Source organism: Penicillium verhagenii (assembly GCF_028828195.1).
Source record: "Penicillium verhagenii strain IBT 33310 chromosome Unknown utg000009l_segment0_segment0, whole genome shotgun sequence".
Classification (NCBI taxonomy): Eukaryota; Fungi; Ascomycota; class Eurotiomycetes; order Eurotiales; family Aspergillaceae; genus Penicillium; species Penicillium verhagenii.
This window is the reverse complement of record NW_026643173.1, coordinates 1564138-1589894: the sequence shown is the minus strand read 5'-3', so window position 1 is coordinate 1589894 and position 25757 is coordinate 1564138. Positions and strand designations below refer to the sequence as shown.

At 46.3% G+C, this 25757-nt stretch overlaps 10 protein-coding genes across 10 annotated transcripts; 5 read left to right on the top strand and 5 right to left on the bottom strand.

Annotated features, from left to right (window-relative positions):
* Window positions 1-1059: 1059 nt before the first annotated feature.
* On the bottom strand, window positions 1060-3155 carry N7466_009649 (Acyl-CoA dehydrogenase/oxidase; the record flags this gene model as incomplete). Its single annotated transcript, XM_057169038.1, has 7 exons — window positions 1060-1571; window positions 1637-1691; window positions 1747-2263; window positions 2319-2468; window positions 2536-2655; window positions 2723-2921; window positions 2984-3155. The coding sequence occupies 7 exons, from the start codon at window positions 3153-3155 to the stop codon at window positions 1060-1062; spliced, it is 1725 nt and encodes a 574-aa protein (XP_057017744.1).
* Window positions 3156-5135: 1980 nt separating this feature from the next.
* Window positions 5136-5399, top strand: N7466_009648 (uncharacterized protein; the record flags this gene model as incomplete). Its single annotated transcript, XM_057169037.1, has 1 exon — window positions 5136-5399. The coding sequence occupies one exon, from the start codon at window positions 5136-5138 to the stop codon at window positions 5397-5399; it is 264 nt and encodes an 87-aa protein (XP_057017743.1).
* A 3735-nt stretch (window positions 5400-9134) lies between these two features.
* On the top strand, window positions 9135-9819 carry N7466_009647 (putative isochorismatase family hydrolase; the record flags this gene model as incomplete). Its single annotated transcript, XM_057169036.1, has 2 exons — window positions 9135-9224; window positions 9283-9819. The coding sequence occupies 2 exons, from the start codon at window positions 9135-9137 to the stop codon at window positions 9817-9819; spliced, it is 627 nt and encodes a 208-aa protein (XP_057017742.1).
* Window positions 9820-10550: 731 nt separating this feature from the next.
* Window positions 10551-10875, top strand: N7466_009646 (uncharacterized protein; the record flags this gene model as incomplete). The annotated part of the gene is made up of 2 exons (XM_057169035.1): window positions 10551-10660; window positions 10722-10875. 2 exons carry the CDS (start codon window positions 10551-10553, stop codon window positions 10873-10875), a joined length of 264 nt encoding a protein of 87 aa, XP_057017741.1.
* Window positions 10876-11266: 391 nt separating this feature from the next.
* N7466_009645 (kinase domain-containing protein) lies at window positions 11267-12631 on the top strand (the record flags this gene model as incomplete). The annotated part of the gene is made up of 2 exons (XM_057169034.1): window positions 11267-11759; window positions 11820-12631. 2 exons carry the CDS (start codon window positions 11267-11269, stop codon window positions 12629-12631), a joined length of 1305 nt encoding a protein of 434 aa, XP_057017740.1.
* A 456-nt stretch (window positions 12632-13087) lies between these two features.
* On the bottom strand, window positions 13088-14358 carry N7466_009644 (protein kinase family protein; the record flags this gene model as incomplete). Its single annotated transcript, XM_057169033.1, has 2 exons — window positions 13088-13764; window positions 13818-14358. The coding sequence occupies 2 exons, from the start codon at window positions 14356-14358 to the stop codon at window positions 13088-13090; spliced, it is 1218 nt and encodes a 405-aa protein (XP_057017739.1).
* A 1502-nt stretch (window positions 14359-15860) lies between these two features.
* Window positions 15861-17582, top strand: N7466_009643 (Zn(II)2Cys6 transcription factor; the record flags this gene model as incomplete). Its single annotated transcript, XM_057169032.1, has 3 exons — window positions 15861-15964; window positions 16033-16778; window positions 16861-17582. The coding sequence occupies 3 exons, from the start codon at window positions 15861-15863 to the stop codon at window positions 17580-17582; spliced, it is 1572 nt and encodes a 523-aa protein (XP_057017738.1).
* Window positions 17583-18362: 780 nt separating this feature from the next.
* On the bottom strand, window positions 18363-19393 carry N7466_009642 (SDR family NAD(P)-dependent oxidoreductase; the record flags this gene model as incomplete). The annotated part of the gene is made up of 3 exons (XM_057169031.1): window positions 18363-18580; window positions 18637-19251; window positions 19318-19393. The coding sequence occupies 3 exons, from the start codon at window positions 19391-19393 to the stop codon at window positions 18363-18365; spliced, it is 909 nt and encodes a 302-aa protein (XP_057017737.1).
* Window positions 19394-22004: 2611 nt separating this feature from the next.
* On the bottom strand, window positions 22005-22643 carry N7466_009641 (uncharacterized protein; the record flags this gene model as incomplete). The annotated part of the gene is made up of 1 exon (XM_057169030.1): window positions 22005-22643. The coding sequence occupies one exon, from the start codon at window positions 22641-22643 to the stop codon at window positions 22005-22007; it is 639 nt and encodes a 212-aa protein (XP_057017736.1).
* A 1064-nt stretch (window positions 22644-23707) lies between these two features.
* N7466_009640 (F-box domain protein) lies at window positions 23708-24676 on the bottom strand (the record flags this gene model as incomplete). The annotated part of the gene is made up of 2 exons (XM_057169029.1): window positions 23708-23727; window positions 23878-24676. 2 exons carry the CDS (start codon window positions 24674-24676, stop codon window positions 23708-23710), a joined length of 819 nt encoding a protein of 272 aa, XP_057017735.1.
* Window positions 24677-25757: the final 1081 nt, after the last annotated feature.

The following is a 25757-nucleotide window of genomic DNA, read 5'->3' as shown; positions in this document are numbered from 1 at the left end:
TAATGCATTTAGCTGTTTTAAGACCGGAATATTCAGATGTTCAGAATCTCCGAGACTGGATTTCATTGAAGTTTGGCCTGAGGAACATGCATGGAAGGCCAGATTTCCGAGGCAGAATGGCGAACTGTGGGGCCAAACATCACAGCCAATCAGGGTCCAGTGCACTCCAAATCCATCTTATGAATCATGCTAGCGGACAATCAGGAGATTTTCCGCCTATCTCCCGCGACTCTATTCCATTTGACGTCATAGACTGTGCAAGTTCATCAACGGATCTTGACCGATACTGTGCTAGAATCAACCGATCTTGGCTCCTTCATATATGATGGCTTTAGCTTCCAGTACTGATTCGTTTTTATAATTATTTCTCAATGCAGGTCTGAAATAACTATGCCATACACAGCCTCGTACGTTGTTCATAAAAATGTCTCGCAACCTGGATAGTTTCTAATGAAATCTCCTCAGTGATATTTGCCTGTTTGTGTTGGCGATATTTCTACCGCCACTAGCAGTGCTGTTGAAAAGGGGGTGCGGAGTAGACCTCTGTATTAACATTTTACTGACGCTTTTGGGCGATATCCCAGGGATTATTCACGCCATGTGAGTATCGATAGCACTAGCTTCTCGTTCGATCAATTCTGCAATCATTTTCAAAGTTGTCTCCCGCATTTTGTCTCCAAATCATACTGATTCATTTCTTCAGATTCATCGTTGCCAGTTCTCCCAGCAGGCGCCAAAGCTACTATTCATAAATGGTGTCAAAATAACAATTGTGCAAAGTCTTACTATATTGTGCTTAGAATTCAGGCCTGCTTGAACAAAATATGGCCACGTCTCTGTTCGGCGAAAAACTTTGTGCATAAGCAAGGGCGGAGTTCATGGTGGGTGAAAGAAGTTATAATTAAGAAGTCGACCTTAGTAGTGCATGTGTTGACCTGATCCGGAAATTTTCGAGACCTGGCATTAATATGGGCTGCAAATGACTTTGATTGATTTTGAATCCATGAAACTTCAAACTCCTTTCATATTCGTATTAAACTATAAACCATTAAATTCTGATCAAAAGTTGAGAAGGTCTGGAGGCGCATCTCCTGAAAAGACCTCCAGCCCGGAAACAAAATCATTCCAAAGAGTCTTTGAAGTCATCGGGGCATTGCTATATGGCTGGATGCCAGAAACCATCAAAATATCTTTCAGCCGAGGAAGCAATTCATCCGCCGCTTGGGCTTCCATCTCACGCTGAATTGCCCTGCTGAGGCCACCTTGCTCGACGTACCATGCAGAGTCTTCCCTAATAACACCGCTCTCGTATAAATTCAACAGCGTAAGATCAATATCAGCATTCACAGCTGCTTCATAAGCCATTCTGTGGCCAATCGCTTCCACCAGTGGAAGGGCGAGTGGTAGGATATCGCGATTGAATACCTCGCTTCTGTGAGCTCCGTTGGCACCTTGTTGAAGCAGTGTTCTCGCTTCCAAGAATAAAGACGCTTCGTGTCGAGCAATGGGGCTATTGGGATCTTTCGGTGGTGGCATTTGGTACCGATCAATCAAAAGTTCAGAAGCGAGTCCTTTGTTTCATGTCAGCTGTTAATTCTTGATGATATATATTCTCAACGGAGCTTCAAGTACTTACGGATAGCAAGAACCCGGATATCACCCTCTGCAGTCGATGCGCCCCGCATTTCAAGCTGAAAATTTGGGTTAGCAAATGAAACGAAATGTGTGAAAACCGCAATAGCTTACCTCCATCTGAAGGAGCTGGTTATTTTCATAATGTCCGTGCCAACCACATCGCTCATTCATCTCCTTCACACTTCTGGTGAAATGACCGAGTGCTGCCGCTTTGAAGGCAGTGGCAATACCATGTCGCACTCTGGGATCTACATTCTGCTCTCGGAACGCAATTGCCGCAGAAACGAAGTAGGCTTCTAGCACATGGTACTGTGCCACAGCATGGAGGATGGGCATTTGCTGTGTTCGGAACTCGATAACTGAAACTGGATTTCCGCCTGGGCCGCTGACAATCCGGTTTTGACTGAACTGAGCGGCATTGAAGGCAGCCAATTTAAGGCATGGAATCACAGACGCCGAGAGGAAGAGAGTTCCCACTGCGACGCGATGGATCGAGGATAAGAAACCATCGCGCTTGTTCTCTGACTCTTCTGCACTACCCAGCAAAGCAGACCCGGGTAGACGAACGTGGTCAAAATATGTCAGCGCATGATCAACGGGGTGAGCACCAGTTCGTGGAGGCAGAGCCCTGTCGAAAAATTAGTTTTGATGGTTTGTGTTTCGAAGGGCAGCTGGATTCTCACTTTGAGATAACACCCTTGCACATCTCCTTTCCGTTTCCGAGTTGGACAAGGAATGGTCGAATCCCGCAATCTTTATCTCCGTTCACGAGTCGAGCCATCACAATTGCAACTGTCGGAATGCCACCTCTCGGTGTAGTTGGGGGCATGACCCTATCTATCTGTTAGTAGCCTTCATTTGAAAAGCGCAGTCCTGAAACCTCCAGGGCTCCCCTCTTACTTTGCATCATTTGGAGAAGGTGTGTGGAGGTCGATATCACCATCAGGCAGAATCGTTGCTGTGGTTTGTATGTTCCGTGCATCCAAGCCGTGATTAACTTCCGTCAACATAAATTGGGCACTACGAATAAACTCCAGTTAGCAGTTACAATGGCTTCATCTGTAAGGTGCTTTCGGAATACACTCACGATATATCAAATTCTAAAGCAGATTGGAGGATTGGTAAAAGCTCTGGACGGTTCATGGCAAAAGGAGCTAGCGTTCCAACAAAAAGATTGCACTGAATACTAGCAAGGGTAAAAGCACCACCGTCAACAGCCAACAGAGGGTCCCAGTGAAGCTTCCAGAATTTAGGAGTAATACATAAAATGTCCTTGAGAGTCAAGCCTATTTTTGTATATAAGTTGCTGCTTTGGATGTCGTTGTCTTTAGGGAAATGGAAGACATACCATGTGCATTGGTCAAAGCCTTCGCCCTCTGGTAGGTCAGTCTGGTAGTTTCCTCGATGGTCAGAGTGCGCGAGGCCGGTTTGTAAAGTTCTGATCGTGCCAAACTTTGCATGGCGGGATTTGGCTGTTGAAGCTGCAACAGCAGATCCGTAAGTTCAGTATTTTGACTCATGGTAAGCGATTAATTATTCTGAATGGGTTGAAGAGTTTGAACAGAAATGAAATCTGAAGGCGAAGGCGGGCATAATTTATAAATAGGTCAACAGAGGAGGCATATTGAATGGCGAAAGGTTTCCACATTCACCAGGGGTATCCCTCCTTCATCCACTTCTAAGTGAATTTTGTGAGATCACGGCTGAAGATCGAACTGTGGCGTTCCACACCATAGTGGATCAATAGACAGAAAATTCCTTGCCATTTCTAGCCATCCCCACTGGAGGTTTCTATCCACACCTGCACCACCATCCGAATTTCGAGAACTCATGGCGAGCTCAGTCTAGTTGTTTAATTCGCCGAGGGGTTCAAGGAAAAGTGTAAAACTAGATGGACATCCATCTGGAGCTGAGGGAAAGTGGATCTGCTGACTAGATGCCGCTAGTTTATGGACCAAGATCTGGGTTTTTCTCTTATCGTCCGTCTAGCGGTCTAGCATTGACGAGATTAGTTCATGACGTATGTTTTGATTATTATCCTGCTGAATAAAAACAAACCTTCCTTGAAGTTTCAACAGAAACTCGGTCTCAATCGACACTGCGGGTTCCTGATCCAGACTGGACTCTTAGAGGCCATGCTCGTGTACGGAGGACGGTGTGTGTATTGAGAAGCTCGCTCAAAAAAACCGTATTTTCAAAGCTTAAATCCGGTAAATACTATTAGTAGATAACCTGCTCTCTATTGGCGCACTAGTACGGAGTATTTTGACATGTCTCCACTCACAGTTGCACAGCAGAGTTACTGACGTTTGCCACTACGAAGTACGAAAATACTTTATTTTGATTCCCGAGAAACCCTGTGTATTCCTCTGTTACTGAAAATCATGAAAATGTGATTCTATCCTATTCGCTATGACATGCCTGTCTCGAAAGTCACTACGGTCACCATGGATGCCTACAAGCGACAACTTTCTGCTTGGCGGTGTCTCTCATCCTGTTCATAAACACCAACTCGCGGCGAAAGAACCCCACTTGTTGAGGCTAATACTCGGCAAGTCGATCAATCCTGGAAGTAGATAGAATTATTATTTTTTGGATGCAGTATCGTTGTCTTCTTACGGAGTACGCCGGGCAAAGTTGCTCGAGGCGCAAACTATTTTCCACGCTAGCCGAACTCGGTATAGCGTGCAGTATCGTTCCCACTGTAATGTACAAGCATCCATCCGTTTTAACGTGTAGCTTCCTGGTATGTAATGAACTTTCAATGTTTTCCTTTGCCTTATTTTACCGCTAGTGTAATCGTGGAACAACCTGCAGGTCAGATAAAACCCAAAGCGGATGCCAGTACATTGCGCACTATTCCTTGACAGTGGATCTTTTGCCTGAATAAAGGCACAAACCAACCTTAAATCATTGAAAGGGTTATCTCCACACACCGCTATTTGTTCGATTCTTTTCCAAATGGATGTCAGTCAAACCCACTAGGAAGTTGATCTTTACGCGTCATTCAGTACAAGCTCGTGGAAGGGTATGGAGTACAGGTACGGAGTATTCTGTACTTATCAAGCGACGGTCACATCGACTAGCTTGCGCCTACTGGCTGGATTCCAACTGGGGGTTCGGACTCTTTTGGCGCAAGGTGGGCGCAACGCCACGTATCGGGACAGCTAAGCCACGGAATGAGACATCAGCTTGAATTTGGTCAGGACTCAGCGGGAACACCTGGCTTATGAAACTTGATCGCCAGTGTGTTGGCCAAAAAAAAAGCAAAAAAAAGCAAAAGAAGGACAGACAGAAAATAAATAAAAGGGGTCAACGGTCGGACTGTCTGGCTATCGGCATAGTTTTCTCGCGATCGGCATATTTTTCCTAGGTTTCGGTGGTGGCAAGCTAGTGGGGTCCCGGATATATTCGGCAGCTTTCAATAAGAAGCGGGGTATACCTGAGTTCTTTTGAAGAAAGTCAAGCGAGGGAGATTATTTATAGAGCAGCGATCACTAATGGCCTTTCCCACCGAGTGGAAACCTAGGCTAGACATGAATGTGGATGAGGGAACATCAAACGAGCCTTCTGCGTCGAGGGTATCCCCATTGGCTATAACGGCACGAGCACCTCCTTTCATATGCGTTGTTCGCCGCCGCAGATGTAAAGTGGAGAGGTGGGCTGAGCTGGTCGGCCAAAGGGGAGCTGAGGAGGAGGAGGAGGAGGAGGAGGAGGAGGAGGAGGAGGAGGAGCTGGACACGAGAGCCAAATTCGTTCTTTGACCGAGATGGCCGTCTGCACATGTGTGTGCTTGGATTTTATGTAGCGCTTGGTTGAAGAAAGTGACTTCAGGATAGAAGAAATCGCCACCGTCACGACCGAAGGAACCAGCTGTACGAGCAAGTTGTTATGCGTGAGAGAAATGAGGGGGCCCAGCAGCAGGCCGGCCGTAGGTTTTGTATTGACGATTGTTGAAGATGTGGCATGTCGCTGAGGACCTGATTCGATTCCAAATAGTGGGCCTCCTTGTGGTCCACAGATGCATCATGATAGCGTTAGAGAAAAGCGACAGTTTCATAGATTATGAGCTCGTTGAATGAATTCACACCGGGGACGCGATTCGATGTAGAAAGCGACCAGAAGGCTTCAAGAGAGGTGTCTGTATAGATAAGAAATATGAGCTGTGGAACCTTCCAGATGGAGATATCGCGACAAAAGAAAGCACACGAAATGGCGTATAGCCCCCATGGGTAGTTGGCAAATGAAAATGCTGAATTTTTCCAAGCTTGGTGCTGTTCTGTTAGAATTCTGTATACTGCTAGTAGTAGCACTTGAGGTTGGTAAAAAGGAATTGTACATGTAGGTTCAAAGTTTGGTTATAACAGTTCCACTTGCAACATATTTACATACATCATTCTCTGTCACGTTTCTATCCTTCTATGCATTGATGGCAATGTAATCACTGGAGAAACTTTAGGAGGGCCATCATGCTGATGACCACACAGCAAATATGATTAAAAAAGACGGAAGATCGTCCAAGATTGTGTAAGGCGAAGAAAGACAAAGCTTATAAGCAAAATTTTAATCTTTGTGAAACACAATATAGTACATCATAGCATGAGGGACTCACATCAAAAGCTCATGGTCTCGAGATATGGAGTCTCTCGTCGAGAAGGATCTGCTTGAATTTGGCTTCAAGTTCATCTGCGGAATTTTTCTGTGGATATCAACAAACCTGCAGTGGGGTGAACTTATTCGAATCCAAGCTCGTCGAGACAGTTCCCGTTTCAACTATTCAGACTTAAAGAAAACAATAAAAATAACTTTCATTTGTTAATTGAAAATCCAATTTCATAAAAGTATCATAAACATAATAGAGCTCTTTCTCAAGCCCATCTGACATGCTCCAGTAGGCTATGGAGCAGTTGATTGGTTGGGAGGGGAAAAGGCGGAATTTGCCGAAGGTAGAAACTACGGTATTAGGACTAGCGTTGAGCATAAGTGGATAATTAGGTCACTTCAAATTAATGAATAGCCGCAGTGGTAGCACACTCACTTCTTCCTGGCCCTGGATGCATAGCAGTATAATTACTAGGGTCCAGGAACAATTGAGAGACGGAGGTTCGATTCCTTTCGGCGGTGCTTTTCTTTTTTTTTCTTCCTCTTTATTGTTTTTCTTTGAACCCTGCATTCTTCTCCTACCCCAACAGGCCAACCCCACTCCACCTTAGTACGAATTACGGCATACAAATTACCACCGGTCTAACCAGTTAATCTGTCACCAACCCCTTCGATGTCCTTCTATCCTCCGGGATGAGACTACGAGTCTCTACCCAATGCCGATGGGAAACAACTCATGACTCTCCCCAATGACCAGCACACGACCCTATTTCACGGCTTGAAAGAAACATACGGTGAAGAGAGCTTCCATAAGATCTCCAAATAAGTGCCGCGTCGCGAACCTTCCATGATCTGATATACGTTCTGGAGAGTATTGCTCCAACATAAAACATGGGACTGGGGTTTCGAATGTCACTTAGGAAGCTTCCTGGTCTACTTTTGTCAACTCCTGCAACGGTCACAACCAATCAACTGAAAAACAGTCAAAAAAAAGTCCGAGAATACCGAACTACAAAAGGACCGGCTATGATTGCGATTACACAGTTTGCGACCTTCATCTGTAAAGCTTCGTTTGGACTTTGCGAAGGTGGCTGGGTGCTATTTGAATACTTGGAAGCACGGAGCATATGTATACTCAGTAATAAGTACTCAAAATGAGTACCTACTACTCAGTACTTGAGATAGATATTATACTCACTTTGACTGAGTGTCTAGTACTTTCATCTCCTACTTTTTAACCACTAAGTGGGGTAATCATGCAACGGAAAAAACCACAGGCACAATTGATGTAGTAAAGGGGAAGATGCAAAGTTGTGCTACTAGTGATGGTAAGTCTTGGCACTTAGTTAGCGGAGAAATGGTATTTTCCGATTATGAATCCGCTGACAGATGGCTGTCATACGTGTCTTGGCAACAATGTTGCCCTGCTAATAGCTTATGTGATCCGCCTGGTGGGGCTTTCTCTCACCGGTTTTTCCCTTTACACCAATCATGTTTCTTTATATTCACCTTTTCTTCACCTATATCCAGATACTCCGACAATTTCAACCAAGCCCCGAGGGTCACGTTGCTGACAAGGAGATTATTGTCACTTTGTAAGACGCTAAATGTGAGCCCTGCATAATTTCGGGATCATGAGGGTTGCCGACCCGGGAGTTTGATGAAATGTTTCGCACACTTCACTTTGCCGACGGTTAATTTTAATCTTCAAGTACACCCGAAGGGGCGGTTTCATGGACGATGACCCTTAGCGACAGTGCTTCGGTTTCACATCGTCAGCAGTTTTCCCGGGGTTGTGGGCTGGGTTTATTCCTTGGAGGATATTCCAGAGCCATCATGGTCAGGTATAATCTCTGTTCAATATTCTCGGTCTTATTATTGTATTTATATTCTAGCAGACGTTGATTGATGATGAAATATCGTCTGAAGGCCTTTCATCCATGTCAAGATCCTGAAGAAGTGTCAACATCGGTGATCCAGAGGCGTATCTCACCTGCAGTAGCTTTGACTAGGGCCTTGGGGTTTCTGGTATGCGAAGGGTCCAATAGGGTGGAGTCTTGGCAAGTATCTGGCCAAGCCAACAGTGGGAGGAATTGCTCCTTTGCAACTTTGGAAGGCTGTCGCTTCGAAAATCCTAGGACTCCGGATTTTTTACTTCGCCAGTGTTGTCATCTTTGCCAACATTGAAAGTAGCCTCCGGTCAATTTCGCTCACCTCTCCGGAGAATTTTACCGATAACAGGCTACCCTCCCATTACCTATAGTTAGGACTTGGGGTCTTGATGTTTGTCATAATTAGATTTATAACGTATCGTATAATACCAAGATTTAAAGTGTATTCCAACTACACATGTGCACTCTACAAAATTGCCAGGCATAGGTAAGCTCCGGGGCTTCATCAAATCGGGATCACGACATTTGATCACATTCACACCGACCGTACCGTTGGAGCATAGAATTCATAGAAATCCTGATGAAAATGGAAATTGGTAAGTGGATACTTGTTGGGTTCTCGTATTGATAGTATTGATATAGGCAATCCAGCGGTCAATTTCATACCCTAGTCATGCAGGCCAAGACTCTGTGGCAACCCTCTCTAGATGAACTTCGTGCACTGGCAGCAGTTAACACGGAAATCTTGAAAGTGACGGGGCCAAGATGGTAAGCAGTAAGCAAAATGAAACTTAGCAAATATTTTGTCATGATTACCTAGTGGATGAGTGGACGATTTGAGCCCGACGAAGACCTCGGGAGAGCATCAGGGCCAGGAAACACGGCTCGGTGATGGGTATAAAGAGGGTGGCATTCCCACTATTCTCTGGAGATATATCAAGACATTCAATCTGCATAAGAAAGCAAGCTCAAGTCTCACTCATCCTTCAAAAATCATCCACAAAGATGTATATCTCCACTGTCATCAAGACTGCTCTGTTCCTTGCAGCATCCGTCCCCGTGCAAGCCTGGAACAGGCTGGACAAAGACAACGCTGTACGAATCTCCAAATCCTCAACCCCAAGTCCCAAAATGCAATCTCTAACAGTCCAAGGCTCTCCTGGTTATCGATCATCAAGTTGGTCTCGCTCAAGTCGTCCGTGACTATTACACGAATGACTTCCGCAACAACATCCTAGGCCACGCAGCGCTGGGAAATGTCTTCAACCTGCCAACGGTGCTGACCACTTCCTCTGACCAAGGCCCAAATGGCTTGATGGTGAAGGAGATCATCGACATGCACCCGAACGCAACCCTTGTGCGTCGCCAGGGCGAGGTCAACGCCTGGGACAATGCCGAGTTCCGTGCCGCCGTGAAGGCCACTGGCAAGAAGCAGCTGATCATTGCTGGTATTGTGACTGAGGTCTGCACGTCTTTCTTGGCACTGTCCCTTGTCGATGCCGGGTATGAAGTTTTCGCCAATACCGATGCTAGTGGCACATTCAACGTTCGTCTCGCGGAGGATGCGAATCGTCGCATGGAGAAGGCCGGTGTGACGCTGATGGGATTGTTTGGTGTCGTCTGTGACCTTATGCGGGATTGGAGAGGCACCCCTGGCCTCAATGAGGTGCTGCCGTTCCTTGACAAGTAAGCATTTCTTTCCTCCGGACTTCCACTGTGCCGCAATTGCTGACCTTTTGGATACCAGATACCAATTTGCTTATGGTCTTGTTGCGCGTCACCATGCTGGGTCTATCCAGAATGGAACTTTGTATCCCATTGAGCAAACTTTGATTTGAATGGTAAGGTAGATGTCGAGTGAGTGATGAACGGGAAAGTCGCTGTGGTTACTGAGGACCGATATTGATGGGGGGGAATCATGTCTTCTCGTACTTTTGTGTCGAAGCGCTGCCCAGCCCTCCTCTTTTTGATTTTCTCTCTTCAGTCTAAGTTGATCGTTAAATGGACTTGTTTAAAGGTCAAAGTTCCTTTCCAAACAAATTTTCAGAGCGGCTGTGATAAGGAAATGCGATCTGAAAGGAAGGAAGAAAGGATAATACGAAGTGAGGTAACGCTGGAAGCTACGCATGCGGGGCTCCAACGGTGGGCCTCTTACTTCTTCCTGGCCGGTTGAATGGCGCCCAGAGAGTCACAGTACGTCCCTCACTAACTAGTAGGCTTGCAGTCAACTCCAGAGCGACCATGATCGAGCCCGGCAATCTAACAACAAACGGCCTGGTCCATATAATTGATCACGTTCTCCTTCCTCGGCCGGCAATATGCTCTCTCTCGGCCAATTTAATTGGTGGAACCTCTGCACTGGTTGACAAATAAGGGCGTGGATGAAATTGACGCTGAAGAATATGATGGTTACCGAAATTGATGGCCATTTTGACCTCCGAGGAGACAAACTATGCTGGTAATGTATCTCCAAAGAGCATACAGCAAATATCGGAGGTCATGGAACAGACTTGGGCTAATGAGACATTCTGGTATTCTCTGGCGCTATCTATCCCATCCGGTCTCTCTACATTGTTTTATGAACACATACAGGCTACAGCCCTGGTTTTCGAAACACGGCTCAGCCGATATTGCTGAAATTCTGCCGTTTTACTGGGTAAGAAATGTGGGAAGGTTCTCGGCGACAAAGGTAAAGGACAAGCAGAATTACGATACCGAGCTTCGTGGCGCTTTCGGTAGTCAGTGAGAGAATTCAAATTTGGCTCTGCAGGCGCCAGGGTGAAGCAGTCCCATCAGGAGTCAGAGGAGGCGAGATTATCGAGACCTTTAGGCTTTGGCCATCTTGAGTCTTGAGTCTTGACACCGACCGCCGCTGTCCCACACCGGCTTTACGTACTGCCAGTAACTGCGCGTCACTCGATCAGCCCCCCGAGAACAAGAACATCAACATGAACCCAGGCTGGAGACTCCCTCGCCCATTCTGCAAGCTCATCAATCTTCATCGAAGAATTCAGAATACCTCCCCTCGTCGATCTTCATTCACGTCAAATAATAGCTATGATCACAAAGCCTTTCCGTCACTGCACACATTTCGATGCCTTTACACCAAGGTTGAGTCGTCAGACTCACACCTACCAATGGAAGATATATATTATCCTGAGGTAGATGTTGAATATCTCGAGGACTACGTGCCCGGCGGATACCATCCAACTCTCATCGGAGATACGTTCTGTAGTGGCCGGTACACTGTCGTTCACAAGATTGGCTTTGGTGGATATTCAACGATTTGGCTAGCCCGGGATCAGCAATGCCTGCGCTACGTATCGCTAAAGATACTGACTGCGAGAGTATCATCAGATAGCCACGAGAGGGATATTCTCCACTGCCTAATGAAGAGTGACCATACTCACGCTGGAATGCGATTCATAGCGCCGCTACTAGACCAATTCTCGTTTAATGGTCCAAATGGACATCGCTGGTGCTTAGTCGGAAAGCCTGCCAGTGGGAGTATTGCCCAGTCTAAAGAGAACAGCTTAAATCTCATGTTTCCACCGAACGCTGCTAGATCTATTGCCGCCCAGCTGCTCTTGGGGTTATCTTACTTACATGCAAACGGCATATGCCATGGAGGTAAGGATAATTAGACTGTGTGTATCTTATTTTCTGATCCTATATACTAATTACAAGTAGATCTTCATTTACGTAACTTTCTCCTATGTATACCTGACTTTGATAGCCTAAGCATAGCTGAGCTATATAAGCGCTTCGGTAAACCCTATGAGGTTCCTATCCGACGAGTAGATGGAAAATCTGGCGAACCCCACGCACCGCCGCATGCCATTTACTCCATGGTCTTAGGCACGCCTGCTAACGAGGTGGATAATCCGGAAATCATTATCTCGGACTACGGAACTTCCTTCAATATAGCAAACACACCCAAACCAACTCTCCACACCCCAGCGCTCTATTCTCCACCAGAAGACTTTTTCAACGAACCCATCATTCACCCTACCTCGGCTGATATATGGACCCTAGGTGTCAATATGTACGAGGTCTTAGGCGAGCGTCCACTCTTCGAAACATTTGCCTGCGACCGAGATGATATTGTCGCCGAAATGATAAATACACTGGGCCAACCGCCGGCGAGATGGTGGAAATCTTGGCACAAACGTTGCGAATTCTTCAACGAGGATGGGTCATGGATCGATGACTTTCACCGTATAAGCACCCTAGTCTTCCGGCGTCTACACCAGCGCCTCTGGGACATGGGGCGTGGCGAGACACAGCAGACGTGTGAATGGGACGTTGCAGGTGGGGAACTACGTGCGTTGGAGGACTTACTTAGAGCTATGATGATGTTTGAACCGGCAGAACGACCTACAGCGGACCAACTCCTGGGGTCTGAGTATATGGTGAAATGGGCGTTGCCCGCATGGGAGAGGCAAAAGAGGCAGAAGAGGCAGGAAATTACCCACCCTGCATGCGCAGATCAGAAGGATTAGCAAATGCAATTCTGGAGAAGTATAGAAGTCGGCCGTGCCTTGGACTTGGTGCTATTGATAATGTAAGGTGCCAAAGAATCGGAGAGCTGAAGCGGACAAAGGTGATGCAGACAAGGGTGATTTCATAATTTTATACCTATTAAGAGGATCGGCGCTTTATTTGCGATCGTTTTCCGGTTTGTATACAAGAAATTGCTGATTGAATGTTCAAGATTCTGCTCTGAGGGGAGAGTGGGCCTTACGTCTACCCGAGCTGATATTCGAAAATCATTTAGTTGGTCCCCAGTCAGAGGACATTCCCCCGAGGGGCTGTTTGAAGATAACAAGAGCTTGGTGGGGAATCCTGGCCTAATGATGTTCTACCCTCCATCAGTGGGGGATCAATGCGGCCGTTGCGCGACTGAGGTTGTATTTATTGACAGTCTATTCATCTCGTACATCAATTCACTTGGAGTCTTAGCACCCGTACCGGTCCATGATGGCCCTAAATGAAGGGTCTCGCAGAAGTTCACTTGCAGTCGGCCGTTTTTCTGGGTGGTAGATGAAGACTCTCGACATGATAGATTGCACATGTTGTCGCTCGACCGGATCAGCATCGGGACGAAAATATGCAATTTTCGCAGCTAGGTCATTTTCTAGATCAGGAGACTGAGACTGATCATACCATGAATCAAGCCCGCCGGGGTGTGTGTAGAGGCCTTTCCACTGCTCAGGTAGTGGGCCTAGGCATTCAACCATACCACTCACAACCCCACCCTCAAGGAATATGGGGAATGGAGGAAATGTAAGGTAGAGCATAGAGAAAATAACCATGTAGCTCCATATATCGCAAGCAAAACTTGGCTCTTGCTTATGAAGTCGATCTGGAGAGCAATAATGCATAGGTGGGTAGCCGCGTTGAGTAGTGAGGTCGCCAATTTTCTTCGCTAAACCAAAATCACAGAGATAGAATTCGTCTGTGCGAAGGTCTTCAGGGAATTTGACAGGGCTCACAAGCTCACCCCTTTTCCAGAGACTTGGATTAACAAATGGTATTGTCTGCTTTAAAGGCCGACCAAGTAAATCATACTTCGCGCCTCTGCTGAGAATATTAATAGGAGCTAGTCCCCACATACAATTCCTTGCGTTTAAATCTATAGCATTTTTCTTAGTATATAAGAAAATAAATAAGAGAATATTAACTTACCACGATGTATGAATCCAGCCTCATGTAAACTTGCCACAGTCTCCAGTAATTGTTGAGCAGCGGACATACGAGAGGCAATAGGAGTCCTTTTTAGCGTAAAAGTGCAGATAGATGGCCCTTTCATAGGGAATACCAAGACCCTATGGTAGCTTGTGATGTCTCGGGGTAGAAAGAAAGTCGCAGTGTATATCACCAGGCGAGAGGTATCTTGTACTGTTTTGATAATCTCATCCTGGATTCGAGTTTCGTTGTCGCCCCATTCCCCTAGGGCCATGACTTTAAGGGCAACGTCTCTCTTTTCCTGCAGGTCAAATGCCATCCAGACAGTTGAGCCACCACCAAAGCCAAGTTTGTGTTCAACCAGGTACCTCTCGTTGAGCACTTCCCCAAGGTAAATGGGATAGAAAACGTTTTCGTTATCCTTTGTTTCATACCTATGCCATGGCTCAACAAGCTCTTCGAGATCAAGTTCCTCTTCTTCATTCTTCACGAAGTCGCCAAAATCTGACGTGTTTCCAGGGGATGTTTCATTGTTCGCCATTCCAGATGATTGTGTGGATGGCAGAGTGGATGGATAATGAGAAGATATGGTGAGGGGTGAGACGTGCTGAGGTAATCGTAGGTGCGATGTGAATCGGGTAGTTAGCGCCGTCAAGTCTATTCTCAAGTCTCTTCTCAAGTCTATTCTCAAGTCTCTTCTCAGGTCTCTTCTCAAGTCTCTTCTCAGGTCTCTTCTCAAGTCTCTTCTCAAGTCTCTTCTCAGGTCTCTTCTCAAGTCTCTTCTCAGGTCTCTTCTCAGGTCTCTTCTCAGGTCTCTTCTCAAGTCTCTTCTCAAGTGTATTCTAAAAGTAACCCATATTTAGATCAAATTCCTTGACATATTCCTATAGGCTATACATAATAAATACAATACGGGCAAGAAACAGGTACCTTGGGCGGTAAAGCTAGAAGTCCAAATTGGGTTATGGCAGAGGGGTGGCGGGTATCGGCCGCCGTACAAAACCAACACAAAACCAACACGCGCTGCACCCAGACGTAGTCTAGGAGCAGATTTGGGGCTTTAATATCCTAACAATCTAATTATTCCCAGAAGCTGTATTATTCCGAACGTTGAGATCAATCTGTCCTAGATATGTTGAACTAGACTACTATCTTTGGTCTGATGAATTAGAGGTTCCAGTAACGTAAAATTATGCAAAACATTGTAAATAGCAGCGGTGGCGCAGTGGTAACGCGTAAGATTGCAAATCTTAAGACCCCGTGTTCGAACCACGGTCGCTGCTCAGTTTTTTTTTTTTTCTTCAGGCGGAAAAATTTAGCAGGGATTCTAATATCTAATGCACTCATTTCATGAACTCATTCATATAGGAACGAACGACCGAGGACCCAATCTTTCACAGCAATCGATTATTGCAACATCCTCCGCGGGGCGATATTGAATGCTGGGCTAAAGCTGGCCCTTTTATTTTGGGTGTATTATGAATTCGTTGTAATAAAAACAAAAAATAGCAGCGACCGTGGTTCGAACACGGGGTCTTAAGATTTGCAATCTTACGCGTTACCACTGCGCCACCGCTGCTAATTATAATAAATGCTAATTTTATACAGCCATATCAGGAATAGACAAAATGAATGAAAAAGAACGAGACCACCATAGTGGAAACTAACTACACGTTTACTACTAGTATGTAATAGAGAAGAGCAATGGAGAAGAACCTTGTTCAACCCAATTTCCTAATTGGGATTACTGCCTCTTCATCACCTCTAGCTTAATTTTTCTCTCCTTTTTCTCCTAGTTTCTTTCATATCCCTACTTTCTTCCAATACACACAGTATTATGCTTGTCCTGTATGCTTGATCCTCCTGTATCCTCTGTACAAACCTTAGAAGCCTTAGACATTTGTTCAATATTTCTCGAAACGGCTAGACTACTCTATAAATATACTAGCGGCGGCCGACAATCCCCGACAGCCTACAGGTCCCACACGAATCTCTGCCCATTCTCGCCCACCCACAACCACTGTCAATTTCATTCAAGCAATCATGCCAGCGGCCGCCACTTTGAAGTCCCCTAATGTATGCGCCAACTGCAAGGCCCGCAAGAAAAGATGTGACAAGTCTCTACCGCGCTGTTCCTACTGCACTGAGTACCATACTGCTTCTACTCCAACCAACCAAGGATTGGAAATACCCGCTGACCTACAACGCCCTTTAGCCATGATCTACCCTGTCTATACCAGACCTTGAATCATAGTCCGCGACATCGAGCAATCGGAGATTCCGCCCTTGCATTCGCAGCCAGTCCTCAGTCCCAAAGCGGGATTTGGAAAAACCCTGGCGTTCTACGAGCTGACAACCCTGTCAGTGCATCGATACAACTACTTTTCGACAGCCTCGCATGCAGCGCGCACATTCCCCGCGGGGCACCGGTCTCGACGGTCGAGTCCACGCTATGCGTCCAGGTTCAGCGGTTACTCGAAACTACGGGGCTTTATCTTGATGAAATCAGTGTACGATACTTCCAGGGTGTTCATACATTCGTACCAATTATCTCCCGACGGCGGTTCCACGCGCGGCTGCTTTCTTTTGGGGCCAATCTCCAGGCTGATTTCGCCTTACTCGTTCTATGCATGGCATTACTTGTCTCCTCAAAAGACTCTTTCGATCTCTTGGGGCCACAAGGGGGCCGCCATATCTACGTTGCCACCAAATCCCTTATGGCCCAGGCACAAGCACTCTGCACGCCGACAACTAGTCTCGTTCAAGCCGGTGTGCTGCTAGCGGTTTATGAGTATGCCCATGGTTATCCGGAGCAGGCTTTTGTGACGATCGGAAGCTATGCGAGGATGGCGTATATAGCCCAGCTACGATCCATCCCTGCTTCAACTACAAATACTCTGCCGCAGACTGATTGGACTATAGAAGAAGAGGAAATTAATACCTTGTGGGGAATCCGGATATGTGAGCGGTATATGCTTAGTCCTCTCTACACCCTATGAAACTATTGGCTTACGATGGTATAGGACGTTTCTTTGTGAGCTAGCGATCGTGGATCAGCCATTAGGCTCCGTGATACCCGCCCAAGATAATTCCCTACCACTCGAGCCCTCTATTCTAGACCAGGGTAATCCTGCGGTGGCGCATGCATCTCGTGTCGCGATCCAGGCGCTGAACTCTCCCGGGGTTGGCGGCTTCGGGCGCAGCGCTCAAGCGGCATGGCTCCTGGATGGGGTGCTGCAGGGCCTATCCAAGACGGATCCGGACCAGAAACAGGCACACCTGACTGAATGTGATCGAAAATTGCAGTCCTTTCTGGCCGTTGTGATGCAGCAGCACACGGGCAACTATGGAATATTTTGTGTTCCAATCGCTCTAACGATCCGGTCTGTTCCTCCCCAAAATTATAATTTTATCTCTCAAAGTAGTCGATTTAATTTGATAGGAACGTGTAGTGCATTGTTTCTTCTTCATTGGCATCTTCTCAGCTCACGTGCCCGAGACTCCCCGGGGGCCTATGACTCGAGCAATATTTCCCACAAGGCCCTGGATACAATTACTAAAATGGTCATTGACATTGCTATCACGCACGAATACCTCCCATTTAGCCAAATCGATCGCCTTCCTCCCAGCTGTCTGTATATCAATCGAGCAGCGCTGAAACACATCAATGACTATCAATCGGTGACCGCAGATTCTCGCCTGCAAACTTTACTCAATCAATTCGAAGCGCGTTGGGGCGCATCGCCAAGTGTGCCTGGAAGATAGCCAGCTTTTCGGGTATGAGGGTCGGCTATGAAATGAGAGGGGAGTTAATTTAATCATCCTTAGATCCCCACAAACTTACATGGATCGTCCATCGGGCGCAGTACCCGCCGTCGGCCGCCGTCGGCCGCCGCTAAAAATCCAAGGTCGAAGGAAGAAAAAATATAATACAAAGCGCCGGCAGCGCCCGCTCGAGTGAGAGAGGGTAGAGGCTGTAGGAACGAACGTTAGATTGTTACAAGTTCTCGGGGGAGCCGAAAAGTGCAAAGATTGAGGGCCGGCGCATTTATAGGACAGGAAAGTGACGAAAGTCTCACTACGGTCCAGTGACTAAAATTGAGGCCCTCGGTGCAAATTTAATTTACATTAATTGGGCTGGTTTGAAGATCATTCTATTGGCCTTGAAGAAATTCCCCGCTTCAATATGATAATCTTGATTACCCAGGCCCACGTGTTACGGCGTGGAAGCGTAAACTGGTGCATGGATGCATTCGATAAGTGGGATCGGGACTATCCCCGCTAATATACATAGTAATCAGGTGATCTGGGGCGGTGACCGCTAGCAGGGTAACACCACGAATGCAGATTAGTGACTACTTATCCCTTATAGAAGACAATCCAAGCAGGCAAATGCCGTGTGACATTGTTACAACTAAATATTCAGGATATCTTCACACTCCTATACCCCATGATCGTAAAAGTTGAGTAATCTGACTTATTCCTTAACTGCCATTGAGATAGCAATCGTTTCGATACTTAGTACACAGTAACCGCACTGGGAACTTAATAAGTACTGTTCATGACGGATAAGCGGCCACCGTCGGTAGTGAGGATTAATCCATTCGAGTAGCTGCCTGCCCGACTCGCCAAATACAGAATGGCACCGGCCATTTCCTCGTCCCCTCCGAAACGGCGAGCTGGAATGAAGCGATCATCATAAGAGGCCTCTTCCTCGGGCTTGCGGCTTGAAACTAGAACCGCTGCCAGATCCGAAGGGTAGACTGAATCGCATAGATTAGTATGTAAATGGATGCATAAGTAAGAAGGGAGAACACACTGCCTGGGGCAATGGCATTGACACGAATACCAAACCGGGCCAGCTGGGTACTGGCATGCTTGGCTACTTGCATGATGGCCACCTTGCTAGTCAGATACGGGGGCGACGAGGTCCAGTGACGGCTGAAGGCCGAGATACTCGTCGTGAAGATGACTTGGCTCTGGATCGAGGGCACATCGCTGCCCTCCTTCAGGGGCTTACCGAACCCGCCCTTAAGGGCATTCTGCGTTCCCGCGTCGAGCAATTCGAGGAATGCAGTCATTGTAAAGAAAGCAGCGGTAATATTGAGATTGAGAGCATCATTCATACCATCCACTGAGAAATCCGTGAAAAGGGATTGACGCAAGTCAGGCAGAGAGGCCGCAGGGTTGAACCGCACGGGGGGTCCGATGCTTCCAGAATTGGCGACAACAAGATTGACGTAGCCCACTTCCGACTTGACTCGATCCACAGCTGCCTGAAGATCCTTTTTGGAGGTCACATCGGCTTGGTGGGGGATGATTATATCGGGATATTCGGCAGCGGCCTTCTCAAGAACCTCCAGCCGACGGCCCAGAATGAAGATCTTGTGGGCACCATTGGCAGCCAGGGCACGGGTCATATTCAGACCAATTCCTGCAAAGTCACATGAGGATGGCTGATACTAGGTACAATGAAGAGAGTGGGACGAAAAAAACTTACCACTGCCACCGCCGGTAATAACGGCCACAATGCCATCTACCCGGAAAATGTTGCTGGAGTCCACGGATGCAGTCATGTTGGTTCCACAAAGCGAAATGTTGGAAAGTGAGATAAGCCTGAAGAGTATCCAAGAATATTGGAGATGCGTGTAAATGTCTGGACTGTCATTTTTATCCAACGTCGAACTTTATATATGTATTGTATTTAGTGGAGTGTGTCTGGAGAGCGGCAGCTAGAAGTCACACATCGAGGATAGAAGCATGACTGCACAGGGAAGCATTCTGACCAATGAGACAAAGAGAGTAAAGAATTAAGGATTGTCTTCGGACTATTGGTAATCAAGATCGTCTTTTGTCTTCCGACAAGGCGGCCGCAAAATAGGGCAGCGGCCGACGCTAGAGTACTAAGCGATCTGGTCTAACTATGGCGCAATCATGATCTAACAGTGAAGCCAGGTCTACCGTTGTGGCGGTGATGGTTTGAAACTGGGAGATTGAAGAGGATTCGGAGAGAACGGGACGAACGAGAATGGTGGAGAGGTTTCAAAATTGCAGGTCATAAGATTGTTGAAGTGGCAGACCCAAGTTTATAATATGGTTACTAGTAACTACTAATGTATTTGTTACGACTCAAGCTGCCGCAACAGGAGTTGATGAGTAAGCTATCGTTTATGCGCTACTAAAACATGTGATCATCATTGATATAATATAAAGTCGTAATGAAAATCTGCCTTGTTAACGAAATCTGCAAGAAAAAGGTGATGACGAGTCTCGCAGGGCAAAGGGGTGGCTGAGCCCAGGAGCTCAGCGATCCGGATCAATAGAAAACTGCCTCACAGCAAGGAAGGTAAAAACATAGCAAAAAAGATTAAACAGAGCTGAGGTAGGAAATTGGGCCTATATACTATATACTATGGCGGCCGATAGAGGCCACCCCTAGGTCATATCCCAATTTCGTGCAGTTTCTAACCTCACCGCCCTGTTTCCCGCCTGTATTGTATTTATCATATATAGGAATATCTTAAGGGATTTGATCTAAATACGGGTCACTTTTAGAACATTTAGACTTGAGAATAGACTTGAGAATAGACTTGAGAATAGACTTGAGAATAGACTTGAGAATAGACTTGAGGATAGACTTGAGGATAGACTTGAGAGTAGACTTGAGAAGGGACTTAAGAATGGATTATATGACTAGGATCTCAGCCTCTCTTTCTTGCCAGTTGTTGTGATAATTTACCTAGAGAAAGAGAAGTAGGTAATACAATATAGCATTACTAATATATAATAGAGTTCAAGGATTTAATGTATAATGCAGCGCTGAACTGCCTGAACATAATGGAGTTCAAAAACATTGAACTAATATGAATTTGGAATTACTCGTAATTTACTTTCTGCCGGTCGGGAAGTTGAAATTGGGATTTGACCTAGGGCCTCTATCGGCCGCCGCACTATATACAGCCACGCACAGGCACGCACAGAGACCGGCGGCGCTAAACTCAAATGGGTTCATAGAGGCAGAATTTTCATCCTTCTCTATACAATATCCGATATGGTGTAGTGGCTAACATCGTCGTCTCTCACACGACAGCCGGGGGTTCGATTCCCCCTATCGGAGTTTCTTTTTTAGATTTTTTTTTCTTCTGAACTTGTTATTTAGTATTCGCCAATTTTTCCTTTCACCCAGCAGCTCACTGTGGGTTGTACCACAGAGACTATGGCGTGCTATTGACTCACTACACCCAACAAGTTCTTATATCCACAAGCTGGCCATGATTAACAGTGAGTACCGACGTGCCAATCCAACAACGAGATCCCCTGGTACATCACAGAGTCCCAGCATACCCAGTAGTATATCAAAGAGATCTCGGACGGCAATATTTGGAAAACGAGGTCCCGGTATACCTAATGCAACACCGAGACACCGTTGTGCATTGAGGATACTAGAATTTTCTAAACATGGGATCCTCTGTCTATGGTGCTTCCATGAATGGCAGTTTTTAGAAAAGTCGTATCACGGAATTCGAGAATGTTTCCTCCTGGGTGGTAATCGACAGAAGGATTGTGACTTGTGAACCAGCACGAAAGCACAGTGTATATGCACTGGTAAGTTCTAAGATACAATTTCAGCTGGGTGAATGGTTATACTAGGTATCCCCAAACATTTAGTAGAGGAACTACTGGCTGCTAAGTATGATTTTGAAATTATTCGCGCCAGGTCCCTCGGGCCTTAGGGTGGAGCCATACCGGCTAAAGCTATAGAGCTTGCGGATTCCTGGGAGGAATTTCAGAGGGTCCTTCGGAGTATGATAATGGAGCTGGACCAGGATTTGGAAAGACGGAAGCGCAGGCATGAGGATTTAAATCAGCAACAGGAATTGGAAGGGCCAGCTGAGAAAGAGGATAATGATGTGGATTCTGGTGAGGGCAATGCTGTTCATCCTGAGAGGATAAGGACATGGTTATTACTGAAAAGGATACTGATATGGGAAGGGAGGATATCATAAATTTAGAAAAGGAGAAATGTCAACCAAGATTTAGAATATATGTACCTCATGCCCAAGAGTGAGTATCAAAGAAAACAGAGCCAAACGCCTAACTCGCCCTTCCCATTCATTCTCTCCCAGTCCGAGTCTGCCTGTCACCAAGTGCTAGCATCCACAAAGACGGAAGACCAAAACATCAACATCAAGAAGACCGCTGCAGCGCCGCCGCAACATCCACCAAAAGCCCACCCAGCTCCTTCGCACCCTCCGTCGCACCGCCCTCAAGCTCAAGCCCCTTAACCAAGAAAGTCTTCGCCTCCTCATACCTTCCCATCTCAGCAAGACACTTTCCAATCCTCCACCAAGCCTTAACATTGCCTACAGGCTTCGAGTCAACGCTAGCCTTGGCATCAACCAAACCCTCCGGCCAATCCTGGTTCCCCATATGCGCCTGTCCACGATTCCCAAACAGACCCGCGAGCTCCTCCCTCGCAAGCGAGACAGGCTCCCAGCCCGGCCGCGAGAGCGCCATGTCAATTGCATACGTGTACAGCTTGATGGCCTCGTCGTAGTTGTTTTTGCGGTAGGCGGCGTTGCCGCTGTCGCGGAGCTTGGTGATTTGGGCACTGCGCTTGGGGTTGATGGGGAGTGGGGGCGGGGGGATGTTTTGGGGGTTTTCGAGGGCGAGGAGGGAGCGGTGGAGGGTGTTTAGTTCGTTGAGCTCGGTTGTCATGAGTGTTGTTTGGGATGGTGTGGGGAGGGATGCTGGGTGGCTGATTGCTTTGGACTGTGGGTCCATGTGTAGGGTGTATTGGGTGAAGAGGTCGATTTCGCTGGCCATTTTGGAGGGTTGTGGACTTGAGTCCGTGTGGTGGGTGGCTTTGTGGTAGCTGTCTAGTGTTGTTAGTTTGAATTGTAGGTCATATATAGTTGTCGAGAAGACGACTAAGATGGGTTTGTGAATTTGGGAGGGAGAGTCTTGGAGGGGGAGCTTAGAATGCATGACGGCATACTAATATACTGACTGTGATAGTTTGTTATTTGAAAGATTGCAGTTTTGAAGCTTGAAGACAATGTAGGACTCGTTAAATGTGCGGCGAATTGACAAAGCGATCTCCGTTGCGGAGCGCAAGCTGTCCAGAAGCATGATAAGGCGGTGGCAGAATAGTCGCTATGGATAGTATCAAATGCGGATCCTACACCCTTTGTCACTCCACGCGGGCAGCTCCACTGGGTTTAAGTAGGTCTTCCTGGTGATTCCAGTGCATGTGCTGACTACCTACGTACGTACTTATTGCCGGAGTAGATCCAGCTATTTCATTTGCAGGGAACCTCGACATCACGGTAAATTTGAGGGCTTGATAGTTGACTAGTTAGTTACGTAGTTTTGCTAACATGACAAAGCAGATATATTTGACTAACTACCCATTCCAAAGTCCCTCACTAGAAGAATTCCCACTTATCCATCCCGAGAACACTTTGGCTTCTATGGCACTTGAAGTCTTAAATATGGATTTCTAGTATATCGCTACCAGCCTCACCTCCACATACTCTCTCTGTGAGCCCTCGGCCATTGGGTTAGACTCACCTGATGACCTACAAACTTGGCCTGATTTTCATAAAGCTAAACTTGGAACCTCTTATGATAATCTGAACATATCGCACCAGCACTTGAGTCGACCCATATATAGGAAACTTGGAGTAATCAATAGACAACCCAAGGCTACGTGAAGTACAGGGCAGAGAGAGAGAATGTAATGTGGAGCCCTCATACATGAGCAAATAATTCGAAGTCAATACTTCAATAGTGAGGTAGCAAAGGCAACTGCTAGCTTCAAAAGATAATTGGGTCTGTCTCAGTAACCACAGGGCGTATACCTGCAGTAGTTTCTTTGCTCGTTGAACCTACTCCAAGCCCCACCATCCTGCAGTGCTAAAGCTGGGTCAGTAATCTATGTTTGTGGATCAATTAAAATAACACATGAATATGTGACTTACATCAAATACCGCAGAAAAGGCCTGAATCGCTCCGACTGGTGTAAGTAGCACTGATTGGCAAGTTGTATTCGGCTTACCAATGATACTGTGGCATTTTCCATGTTCATCATCAAATATCGGACGTATGGCCTGGATGCCCCCTTCCCCAGCAAATACTTCAAAGCCTGCCAATGGTTGACCTCGAAGATCTACCTTGATTTGCTTATGAGGGATCTGATAGCCGAAATAAACGCTTGGTGAAATATCACGGTAAACAAGCTTGAACCCGGTGATAAATGTGTGTTCATCTTCGGCAAGAACGGACACAGCGATTTCCACGGTCTCGGTGGGAATGATGATTGTCTGAGTCGGTGATAGATGATGCACTCCACGACACCGTTTGCAGAGGCCAACAGGAATCGGGGCAATTGGGTACGGGCCATATTTGTGAAGTCTGTCGCATTGAACTTGTCCAGCGACTTTGTCCCAAAGTAAGCCATCAATTCGGGGGTTGCTTTCAGGCAATGTGGTTATTGGGCCTCCAAACATCATACATCTATCTTTGATCCACTCATTATGAAGCCAGTGTAATCTCCGAATACGTAGAGGCATGGTTAGATACTTCATTTTCTTGGTGCAGTGGTACATCACTCTCCAGTCTTGACGACCTCCCTCCAGGAGGTAGTTGAGATATCCTCGCTCCCGATGAATCAAGAAGCGTGTTTTCCAATATCCCTGATCATAGTAAATGTGGACCATAGCTTTAGATGCCAGCCTTGAGTTAAGGTAGTCGGCTGTTGGGAGAAGGTAGGCAATTTCGAAGCGAATTTCGAGGGGCAGTCGACGAAAACAATCACTTGATTGGGCCTCTTCTTTAAGAGAAATTTCGAATGTCATGCTCTCTGCCTTTGGGAAGGACCTTGCCCCGCGTCGGAGACCGATATATCGGAAGTTTTTCCGGTCACGATTGTCAATTAAAGGACCGATAGGAACTAATTATTCCATCGGTGGTTTGAATTTGTAAAATGAGAGCCCGATTGAGATAACATTTGAACATTTGAACATTCGAATGACTTACGGGATTGATACTTTGGCCAAGGTGCTTCTTCAACGACTTTGGCCAATTTATCAAAAGGTACTATAGCTCCGCTGTTGAAATGTTTGATGAACAATTTCCAGCAGTTGATGTGAAATACCAGTACGCAACTTTTGAAATAGCCGCTATGGCAATTCGCACGCCATTTCTCATTATCTACATCACCAGTGCATGATTCGATGGTTTCTCGAACTGGCATTGGATGGATCTTTAGTGATAATTTGCGATAGAATTCTCAAGTTATCAAGTCGTAGTAGGAGAAAGTGCTTACTGTCTTGTACCTCTTCCGGCTCAATAACAATCCCGCAAGATGCGCATGGGGGGACAGTGCCAAAATAGATATACCGTTGATGTTTCTTCTTCGCCATGATTCGGATGAAGTATTGGTTTATCACGCTTCTTTTTGTACTTGCTGGAGGTTCAAATGTTCAAATGTTGATATAGAGTGTGAAGAGCAGAGAATTTGAATGAGCTTTGAAATAGTCAAAAATATTTCTCGAAAACTTCAAATGTTTCACGAATCAAGAGTGTTGTCATGATTTCATCATTCACCTTACATCACATATCTCTCCATGACATCTGGAACGCTAAGAAGCCTTGGGAAATTCTAATCTAGCTGTTCAAATGATGAAGTCGTAGAACTATGGATCAGATAAGACTTTTGCAGGTGCAGGTTCCTTTGCAGAGTCCTTCGGGTCACTCACTGCCTTTAAACCTTTCCGAGGTTTATGGGCTTTTTAGTCGTCAAGATCGAGTCCGTCTAATCGAATGACTCTTCCATTGACGGCTGCTCAACCATAAGCGCTGCCCAATCCAGGTCAGTTTTCAAGGAGTCACAAGGTGTAAAAAAAGAAATTCCGAGTGATAAACGTCATTTTATGG